We start from the raw sequence: 11,530 nt of genomic DNA, 5'->3' as shown, positions 1-11,530 counted from the left end.
TAAAAATGTCACGTAACATCCAGCTCAACAGTCGCCCACGCGCAGCGGTTTTTGTTTTTACCTTCCTGTTGCCAGTTATGCATGTTGTGGTCCGCACGTGTTACGACGGCACGTGACGCGGCCGCAGCACGCCCCGAGTTGTGTGGAGTGCGAGGTCCTGCCCAACGCTGCTTGCAGCTTTAATTACAAATAGTTTTTCTCACCATTTTCCTCTTCGTTATGGGAGTTCCTTCAGGAGTGGGAGGTTCAACTGGTGTCTCTACACCCATGTCTCCCAGTCCACCTGGAGCATCAATACCAGGTATCCTCCCACCTTCTTTTTCCTGTGTATCTTCCTCTTCCTCCTCTCCACTCCCTGTCTCCCCAGTGTCCGTTACACCTCCAGTGTCTTGTTCTTCCCCTGTCCTTGGCTCCCCTGGTCCATCACCATGCACATCGTCCTGCGTAGGATCTGGCATGCTGGCTAGAATCTCAGTCACAGTGATATTTTTAGCTCCCTCCACTAAGCCACCTCCGAACAGTGTCTGCCAGATGATCATAAAGAAGCCTTTGCACACATTGTAAATCAAGTGTAGTATACTCATCAGGATGGTCCAGAAAAAAGTGGACAGAGCCACTACAATCTCCTTGATGGTCATCTTTCTCACTCTGCGATATTGTCTGCGGAGGTTACGGAAGGTGAAAATGCTGAAGAAGCCTATTATGCTGTTTATGAAGTCTACAAAGGCAGAGCTTGATTCAGGCTCCCCTTCCTCTCCGTTGCTTTCCTCATCACCTCCTCCACTTGCTCCCCCTACTGCTCCGCCCTCACCTCCCCCTTCATCTCCTTCATCATCTTCTTCTCCCCTTTCCTCCTCCTCCTGCTCTGAAATTTGCGAGGCTATATTCATCTCAAAGATGGTGTCCTCACAGAAGTTGACAAACATTTCCATCTTCTCTGATTCACCGCCCTCGTTGACAACATCAAAGATAAACTGTCGTTTGGACTCTCTGACCTGGGGCATCTCCCACTGTTTGCGGTTTACTTCACTGATTTCAAAGTAGATGCGCTCAATCTTTCTGCTAGCGCCCATTATTTCAATGCGGCCTAGGAAGGGGCGGAAGTAGTTCAGCACGCTATCTGCTTGTTCTATGAAGTTCTTTAGCCTGGTGTCATGGGGGACGTGCTCAGACAGGTTGGTGAGCAGCACTGCGATGTTGAACCCGATGTCCTTGGCAGGTTCCTGGAAGCGATTAGCAAACTCCTCATAGTGGATCATGTCATTCTCATCTGCTTCTGAGCAGGACAAAAGAAACTGGATCTCAGAGGGGGAGTACTGTTTCTGACTGTCCATGGCCTTCTGGAAGTCCTTCTTGGAGATCAGCCCTCGAGGATCTGTGACGTAATCCCGGAAAGCATCCGAAGCCACAATGTCTTTCAGTTTGAGGAACATGTCAAAGAACTTGAGGATCATCTCCACGTTGCTGGAGGACTCTACCAACATGTCTACCATCTGGCGGGCAATTGTACCGTTTACCACGTTTCCTGTGTGATACAGAGTAAAATACAAGCAGATGTTTAAAAAGGACAAGACATGAAAATATGAAAACTGTTGAATACTGAACAACAGACAGAAACCTTTACCCTCTAATAGTGAGAGCAACATAACAACCATGTCTTTCTGTAGGTCAAGAAGCTCCTTCAGCAGACCGATCTGGCTGGAGTCCTGTGACCATAAAAAGATGCACAAGATCTTACAGTAATGACAACAGGTCTTATATCATTTAAAAATATTAGGGGTTTACATAGACTTAAAGAGATGCAATAGTCACCAGTGAAGAGGAAAACACAAGTCAAAAGTGTCAACAATTTTCACACAAAATTATTTTAACATATACTTATACAAATACTTGTTATGATATGAGGTGTACATTCAAAACACTGTGTGTTGCATACATTCACATTCACAACAAAGAAGGTGCTGCAAAAAGAAGTTAAATAACCAAACCCTCATGCTGAGAGACTTGGTTTAGGAAAATATTGAATGTGAAAATGTAAACGGAACCAAGTTAAATGTCTTTTCCTATCTGAACAATGATTAAATCCTCATGAAAGTGCACATTAGATTCAATAGCTGAAGCTTTTGTGACACAAATGAACAGCTTAGTATGTAATGACCGATCAATAAAGGTTCCATCTGCAATGCCTGCGCAATGAAAAAGTCTACACGTTTCACTGCAAACAAATGTTGCACCACCTGCTAATTCATTATTCAATGAATTATTCCTTCATCAAGAGAAACCGGAACTCAGCAGATATAGTAGCCAGTTAAAAATAAAGATCAGAATACTTTTTGATGGCCCGATCTTACTGTCTTTATGGTTTGTGTTAGGACAACCTAATAATACTACAAATAAGACTAATGTTATATTATATACAAATGTTATATTAATGCTTAAATAGTGTTACAATAAAAGCAACACAGAAGCCACAAAGCAACACAACACAAATGAAAAGCATATTCCTTAAGGTTAATTTATTAGTGAATAAAAATGGCAACTGAATTGTAGCCCATGTTAAATGTGTGCACACAAAGTGGATATCACATTAAAACGTATATTCCAACACTAGATAATCTCATGTGTATACTCCAACAGTGGAGGTTAAAAGTCGATCCCTCTCTCAGGAAGTTTTGTAGTCACCTGCTTCTTTGTTGTGAATGAATTGATTCAGAAAAATGTTTATTGGTAATTATAATATTGTTGTATAATAATGTCTGGTGCTGTACATATTAGGCTTTGGAGTAGGAGAATATTATATATATATAATAATATTATATTATATATATAATATATATTTAGTTATTCCTGTAGCCTAGCCATAAGCAGGCGTGCCTCAAGATTTCATTCAAGTGTTTAGAAAAAGACGCACTGACCAGATAATAATGTACTTTCATATTATTGATCTGTTTGTATGTATTTTCTTGAATAATGACCTCTCTATTTGCACCAGAATTATACAGTAATTTGGTGTGCCTTGAAATGTACTGACAGTTATAAGTAATTACAGAGTAATGAGTAGAGGTTTCAGTCTCACAGAATACATTATTTTGTGTCTGATTTATGAGACACGTTGATGTTTACCATCTTTTTAAAAAGACCTTTAGTTTCATACTCCTTAAATAGCTGTCAGTTGGTGGTTATATTGAAAAAAAAACATTTAAAAAATCATATATGTGGTTTAATGACCTGTGTGGTATATAACATTTTCAGATTATATTTGAGAGTAAGTTATTGCATTATGTTTTTACTTAATGCAAAAAATAAAAGCATACACATAAGTTTCTTATTACTTTTCAAAAATGATCTAATGTAGCTAACGTGGGCCACTCAGCAAGATCTCTAACACATATTAATATTTTCTGAAGTGTGTATTTGATCATATGAGTTGAAAACTTGTGGTTCACAATGACTCAACAAGGTGCTGAAGAAAAAGTGAGTTTTAAAACTCACCTTCTACCTTGTGTTTAGTTTGGAGAGACATTGATCTCAGCATTAAAAAGTAAGTCCTATTTACTGTGGAAGATTTAAAGTTCCTAAATTACAATAAATCAATCAAAGAAATAAAGTGAAATACACATTATTTTATAACAATATTTTGTTTTTATGTATGCATTTAGTGTGTCACAGTTAAATGAAAAACATTCATTAAAAGGACAGTTATGTAGCTTTGTGTGTGTTACTAACTGAATATATTGACTGTGACATTACTAAAAAGAAGAAGCTCCCTTGTATCTCCTCATGAAAACTAATGAGAGTGGTTTGTATTTAGTATTGTCAGGTTTAAGTTACCCTCTGCTTGGCAACCCTGAAATATAATACACCTTCTCACTTTGTTTTCTGTGTTGCAATTTGAGTTTAATATGGCATGGAAAAGTCATGTCACAGTGGAAAAATGTAAATAATCATCTTTTACATTTGTTTCTCATTTAATTATGAAACATTAATGAATACGTACATAAAAAGGAATTCCAATTAACAATTCATATTGTATTTAACTTTATTTCTTTGTTTGGTTTGTTTAAATTTAGGTATTTTAGAGCTTCCATAATAACCAAACCCCTAATTAAGACATTTCAAATTAAGTATTCTTATTTCATCTTTAAAAACAGGTGGATATAAAACAACCTGATAAGGGAAACCAACATTGAATAAATTACAAACTAGTAAACACAATATCACATCAATAGATAAATAAAATGGATACATACTTTACCCTGCATTGACCATGTGGAAGACAGTTTAAATAATAAATAAATTATTCAGTTGTCAAACAGTTAAAAACAGTTTTACATTTTCAAATACTCTTTTGTATGACAAAAAAATATTTTGTTCGACAGTAAAACAATGTTTGGGCTAGTATAGATTTCCACACTAAATAATACATACATCACATTGTTAACATACTCTACTATGGTTAATGTTTATTTTTTGCAATTGCACATTTAAAATCCCCTGTTCACTGGTTTACCATAGTACCTCAAACACAATGACTGTAAAGCAGAACAGCACACAGGAAAGTAATTTTGTGTTAGGTGCACCATATGTGTTAAGCGTATGCTGAGCTGGGAACGTATGGATGAAGTATGGCTCGGCTCTTAACTTGAATGTATGATTAAAGGGTTATGCATGCAAAATATTGTGCGAATAATAAAGTTGCCATTAGCCTCAGTCATCCACAGAGGATGACTGCACTGTATTGAGTGGAAAAGTTATGTGATTTCCCTCAAAGTATTTTGACCTTTCATTTGTAGCAATAAAGTTGTACAAGATAGTCTGAAATCAATGTGATCCCACACTTTTGGTCAGGTTGGGGTACTAAGTGTGTTATATTTATGTGTTTCATGTGTATTACATTAAGTGGATATTAAAAGCCTTTTTTACAGCAGACATTTGGATTTGTCGAAGAAGGAAAAGCACAGGAGTTACTATAACATTAAAGATGACTCTGTGCTATTCCCAGTGTGTCCCAGTAAGCCACAGCAGTGTGAACAATACCATGACCCTGAGACTGAAGCAGCTAAATGTAATTTATCATTAATGTTATTATTTACACTTGTGCTTTTCCTACTGTGACATATCCTTTCAGATTTAAAGTGAATGCGAAGAACCACTTTCAAACCACCACATTGTGTAGGTACAAATAAATGGTTGAAATACTTAAGAAATCCAAAGTGACTTTGGTCTCTACATGTAATATTCAGGCGTACTGTATGCAGTGTATACTGGCCACCTATTAAACAAAAGTTTGCAAGCATGTTTACTATTAGGCTTGTAACAACATAGTCCTTTTCATGCACATGTAAGGAGTTGTTTATACTGTTATATATACAGTATACTGTATGTACCCAGTAGAAGTAAACTACCAAGACCTGAAGGCTTGGTAATGATGGCGTGTACAATAAGTGCAATGTTGACCCTTACTTTTGAGACTCATGATAACAACAGAGAGCCAAAATGAAACAGAAAATAAGCTGCACTGGTGAACATCCCTTAAAATAAAATATGTCATGAGATCAAAGTTGTAGAACAGATTTATTCTGTCAATACTGATCGTGTAAGTGTAGATTTGAGTTTAAGGAGCTCAGTCCACACATGAAGATGTAGCAAGGCAACACTGAGTTTCCTTCATTTGACATGTTTAAAGATATTATATAATATTTTTCATTTAGGAAGTATAATTAATTGAATGATATGTGTGTACCTGTGCCAGCTTCATCATCATGTGGGCAAAGACATGAAGGAATCCGACAATAGCATCCCACAGCCTGCTGTGGGCCAGGGACTGCTGGTTGCCGGTACAGGGGCCCTAAAGAGAGAAACTGTGTGTTACGCACATAATAAACAATCAAACCAACAGGTGTAAAAGCCTGATTTGTTCAGATTTTACCTGAATGTATTCAGTTAGACTGTTGAAAATCTGTTTTGCCACTGCCATGGCTTTGGAGAAATTCTTTTTGCCGGGGTCATCAATGATGTCCTTGCCAGAGTAATACCAGTAGAAGTCACTGATAGACTCCTTCATTGAAAAAAAGAGATGTAAGTACAGTATTCTTATACCATAGAAGTAAGATTTTTTTTTTATCAGGGTAAAAGGTGTAATTCTTTGGTATATAAATCCCTTCTTAATTTAAAATACTATTTTTATACAAAGTACTTACAGTGTCCCGGTCATGTGACTTTCTTGATTATCTGAGCTACCAAATGAAAAGCCTTTGGAGCTATAAAATGACTGAAAATCCATGATTGAAGGCAAAGTTGTATAGCAAAATTGGATGTGTACATCCAACCAACCAGCTACACATTCAATACCACATCCCCCATAGCACGTGTAGATTCTGTGACAAAATAATCCCCAATATGGCCTTTCAAACTTTGATTTTAATCTTTATTAACTGCACTGTCTTTGGGCTAAACTAAGGTTTGCACCTGGAGTCGGAGGAGGTAATCTACGGTACAGATGATGACGTTGATGGTAGTTGTGCTGCCTGTTTGTGTCCGCAAGTAGTTCTGAAAATCTGCAGCAAAATAGGGATCATTTTGAAAAGTAATAACATTTTACAGTTCAATTAAATTCTTGATTAAACTTGGTTTCAGTTGAATTTTACTCGCTTTTAAAACATTCTCACCGTTATTGTGACCCTCACAAAGCAGCTGCAAGAAACGGAAGAGGTCACAGGTGAACTCATCATCTGCCATCACTTTCTCATCTAAAAAAAATGAAACCAAGGAGAATGTTAAATTACATCCTAAATTCAGATGAGATAACGCTAAATATGATGGTAAAATGTCTTACTGGTAATTACTGAAACAGTTTGCCTGAGTATAATCAGCATGAGGATAAAATAAATTGCTCAACTCACCTTCATCTCTCAATAGATTTTAGTAACAGACACTGCAATAACCACCTCTGACCCACTGTTGCTTTTTTGGTTTTTGTTTTACAATAAACTAAAAATAAATGAATAATATTATGAATTATATTAATGGAACAAATACAAATAACTGGGGTCTGAAGATGGTCTGACATACCATCAAATGTCAAACAACATACATGCATCACATGCACACAGTTAACATAAAAACAAGTTGCAGTGATAAAGTAAACACAGAAACACATCAGACATACAGTGACATTAATGACATTTAAAAACTAAGCAGACAATAATAATGCACTGTTGTACAGATAGAAAAACTGCATTCAAGTTAAAATATTGCAGTACTCAGGGGTGAACTGGTGAGTTTACTGATTAATCAATCTGCTATTTAAAAAAAAAAATTATTATGTAAAAAATAAATAAAAAGAGCAGATAAGGGATGATGAGGGTGTTTAGGTGTGTATCATCCTGTATGTAACGTCACTGGTCTGTATAGTGTATATGCCTTCTTAAAATCCCAGTCCACCACTGGCCCATAATAAACACACACAGACACAGAATCATGCAGCACACACTAATTTTGCTCTAATGCAGCAGAGTTAAATGTCAGAGAGATTGGGGCATTGTCCATCAAAATGTTGAAGGGAATCCAGACAACGATATACACCGATCAGACATACCAAAATGGCCACCTGGGCACCCTGATGTTATGGCTGATCGGTGTATGATAGCAGAGGAAGGGACTGCACATTCTCCAGCTAATGACTTCCAACAGACTTGCACTTGGATGTACCATGGAAATGTTTAATCTTTCAAATTAAACAGTTTCATGGCTTGAACTTAATCTCTTAAAGGTCCAGTGTGTAACATTTAGGAGGCTCTATTGGCAAAAATTGAATATAATAAGTATGTGTTCATTAGTGTATGATCACCTAAAAATAAGGATCATGTTTGTTGTTGGAAGGCGAGTAGTATTCAGTCAGTTGCAATCTGCAACTTCACCACTAGATACCACTAAATCTTAAACACTGGTCCTTTAAATTATTAAATTCAAAATTTGGTGTAGGCTAATCTACCAGACTTTTCCTATATAATAATAATATAGTATTTGTGTTTAAATAGCGTTAAAAATAATATTCCGATAGATCTGTGTGTGCCATTTCTTTGCAAGCTTCATGCACATTGGTCATTAAGACTGACTACCGTTACAACAGCGTTTGTAGCCATATTTCAAAATAAGAACAGCTTCTCTATAAATGCGATGCGACTGAAAAATGTAAATAAGTTATTAATGTTGAAATAAAGACTTCCATCACTCTTACAAAGGGTACATACTCTAACAAACAATTTTCATCAAGGTTTCACCCACAATTTTAGTAGTTTTTCATGAGCAGAAAAGACCAGATTTCATTCATTGCTTTGGAAATGAACAAGAAATGTGAGAAGGGGCACGAGCTATGAACATGAAAGATGGACAGAGGCATCCAATCCTCTCTTGGTGGAGCTTCAGTGTTAGAAAATGAAGTGATGGAGCAAGAGGGACAGGGTAGAGAGAGAGGAATAAGAGAGGCAGATGGGCAGAAACATGATTTACCCCGATCTAGGTTCAAGTCTGAGGACCATGAAAGGAGGGACAAGGGAGAGGTGGCAGTGATCATGAGGAAGGGAGAGAGGATCAGTGTGTTGACAACAGTAGAGGACTAAGAGATGAGGAGGGGGAGATTAACAACATTCCATGGCAAATTCATTCAGGTAGAATTTAAAATGAACCTCCAGAATTAGATGACAAAAGTTGGTAAAAGAGTAGGTGAAGCCCAATCAACAAGTCAAACTACTGGACATACTAAGTGAAAAAAAAGAAAAGAATAGTAAACTGACTCAAGTTAAATGAAATCCTTAAGTCAAATACTTTAACAGTTATCAAGTGTTAATAATATTTAATGTTAGGTATCTAATCATTCGATTTAATTCAAGTTTGTACAGCAAATGTTGCAGATGGAAGATGAATTAATAGATGCTCTGAATGTCTTAAAAGTATCTATTAATTCATGTCTTATTTTGACTGATTCATTTATTTTCTGTGTTAATGGTGATGAGGCAAATACCTTATTTACAGTATATGATGTTGCTCAAAAATATTAAATCCCTTGTGTTTTTGTGTTAATCTACAGTGCACAGAATAAACCTATTTGTTTTTGGACATATACAGTTCTCAAGTCAAGTGAAGACACACATATCTCTTGCAAATGTAGAAACTATTCTTCAACCATATCAAATAAGTATGATTTTGATTCAGCTTATTTTGGCATACACAAGTGCCAATCATACATCAGCAAATGTTATAGTGCTAAGTGACAAGAAATAAGGAAATACAATTTGCTTAAATAATTTAGGGGTATAGTCCATGTAGGCTTAGTAAATGTTGTTCTGAGTCTGTTGCTGAGTTGAAAGTTGTGGGACAATGGCATAATTTGGTATTCACCTATTTGTGATCTTTCAGATCTGCTCTTAATGTGTTTACTTTGTTGTTGTGGCATACAAGGAACAGCAAAGTACTGTACGGTATATGCATTTGATTCCTCATTCAGACATAATGTGTGACATTTTCACTTGTACCCCATCGGTGGTGATTGTGTACATTATTGTTTAATGAAATGGGTAAGGTGAGTGTAATCAATAATGTAATCTGCGCCCTCAAATTAAATTAAACAACAATGTCTGTGGTGTGATGTTTTGCCCGCTGTAAGAGTAGGGAGACTTACTAGTGCCCTCCTCTGAAACCATGCCCAGCCCCTCTGCCTTGTTCTGCCTCTCAAAGGCATTCAGATCCAGGACACTGCAGAGAACGTAAACCCATTTTTAGACACCTAAGTTACTTTACAATTCAAAAGTTAAAGATTGTTGTTGAAAACTGACCAGCATGTCTGCATCAGTGCTTGGACACTCAAAAAGAAGCCTACATCCTTCTTATCCTTCAAGTACTCAAGCATTTTCTGTCAAAAAAAGAGGGGGTAATACATAAAAAGTGTTCCTCTAAAGCCAACGTCAAATTCAAAATGACATAACCTAAAAGGATTTTTGTACACATACCCGTTGAACCTCACTGTTTCCGCCATTAAGGATAGAGATACCCAGCTTGAGGGTTGTAGTCACCATAGGGCCGGTCTCACCTACATTAAAAAAGACATAGTCATAAACTTGCCAGGGGTAAACTGAATTACGGTGCAGGCAGGTTTGCAGACAAAAGGGGAAAACTAAAGATCAAGCAAGACTACCTTTGCAGGCACTGATCATTTGCAGGACCATCTCAGCAGCACCACGATTATGAAGTCTGGACTGCTGGTACAACAGCCTTTGTTTCTCCATTTCTTTTTCCTGCGGTGGACACAAACATAATGAGCATATGCTGCTGTTGTATTTATCACAGAGAGTTTAAATAGATAGAGTGGACTCTTTCAGGTCAGGTATTTGTTGAAATATTCAGTGGCAGTTTCCAATACACCAGGACTGGGTTGCACCAGCTTTTCATAAATCCATTACTATGTTTGAACACAAAGTCCTTCTGTTCAGCCTGTTATTTTTATCAAATGTAGGCCAGAACTTTCAAGATTTATTTTAATTTATTTATGATATGTCAATATATATGTGTTGTTATTATTATATATTTCACTCTTCACTATAAATAGGTCAGATATCAGATTTTTGTACGTTTAGTCAGTTGGTACAGTTAGCTACACAACAGTTACAACTGTCAGTTACTGGGTGTATAATATAGTATTTAGTAATAACTCATCTCTACACAAAACTCCACTTAGTAAACACTTCTGTTAGAAATAATCTAACTTTGAAATTACAAACAGCTGGTGCAACTGGCTGCAAGTGTTGTTCATTAAAAAGTTGCCCATTCTATCTATTCAAATTCTTCTCAATTTCAACTCACATTCACTCACCTTTCACTCAAGTCCCTGTTTACTGTTTACCTTATTACTGTCAACTTACCACAGGTCATCATCTAACTAAGGTTCTGGGGATTACCTATTACTAAAATCAATGTCATGTCATGCTTTTTCCTTAAATCAAAATATTCACTCACTTCATTTGCATTATGGGTTGTTACTGTCCATTTAAAGTACCTGTTTGACACTTTCACACATTCTGTCACCCCACTGTATTAGTCATGGAGTCACTACTTCCTCACGTTTGCTGGCTGGAGCAAGCGTTAGACTACAGGAAACATCCACATTGGCTTAGCATTTTAGCCATACAGCTTACCAAAGTTTCTTTATTGCAGCAGCCCTGCAAATAAGATACTTTGGACACGAGCTGTGATCCCTCTGTATTGGAGATATTTCTTTGGCATTTTATAGTATTGTGCCTTTGCTTTAAGAAATGGTTTGAAATATTCACAGTGGTGAGCCAATTGGGAAATGAAATGCCATTTATGGAAAAAAAATGGCAATCAAATGAATATCTCTGAATCCAGAGGACAAACTGACATTCCTCTGTTCAGCCACATCACAAATCAACTTGTAGCATCCCACATCCTGACCCTAAAACAACCCCCACCCTGCCACCCCTAGCCTCCCCTCCCTCCCTTCCCATGCCCAACCCCC

The 11,530-nt window shown here is 36.9% G+C and overlaps 1 protein-coding gene across 4 annotated transcripts in view; it reads right to left on the bottom strand.

Moving 5' to 3' along the window:
- LOC118331151 (ryanodine receptor 1-like) overlaps positions 1-11,530 on the bottom strand; it is a 49,458-nt gene that overhangs the window by 5,502 nt on the left and 32,426 nt on the right. For 2 of the 4 annotated variants that reach the window (XM_035665930.1, XM_035665931.1), the window contains 11 exons: positions 10,193-10,292; positions 10,008-10,087; positions 9,834-9,910; positions 9,680-9,753; positions 8,512-8,529; positions 6,669-6,749; positions 6,469-6,557; positions 5,930-6,058; positions 5,744-5,848; positions 1,625-1,706; positions 204-1,525 (listed from right to left, as the gene is read on the bottom strand). In XM_035665930.1, the coding sequence (XP_035521823.1) occupies positions 204-1,525; positions 1,625-1,706; positions 5,744-5,848; positions 5,930-6,058; positions 6,469-6,557; positions 6,669-6,749; positions 8,512-8,529; positions 9,680-9,753; positions 9,834-9,910; positions 10,008-10,087; positions 10,193-10,292 (2,157 nt within the window). The remainder of the gene's footprint in view (positions 1-203; positions 1,526-1,624; positions 1,707-5,743; positions 5,849-5,929; positions 6,059-6,468; positions 6,558-6,668; positions 6,750-8,511; positions 8,530-9,679; positions 9,754-9,833; positions 9,911-10,007; positions 10,088-10,192; positions 10,293-11,530) is intronic. The other 2 variants (XM_035665933.1, XM_035665932.1) reach the window with 1 other exon arrangement.

This window comes from Morone saxatilis, unplaced genomic scaffold (genome assembly GCF_004916995.1).
Source record: "Morone saxatilis isolate NCDOM2014 unplaced genomic scaffold, NCSU_SB_2.0 Contig20, whole genome shotgun sequence".
In the NCBI taxonomy this organism is placed as follows: domain Eukaryota; kingdom Metazoa; phylum Chordata; class Actinopteri; family Moronidae; genus Morone; species Morone saxatilis.
The sequence above is the reverse complement of the archived record's forward strand: the minus strand, read 5'-3'. Positions and strand labels throughout refer to the sequence as shown.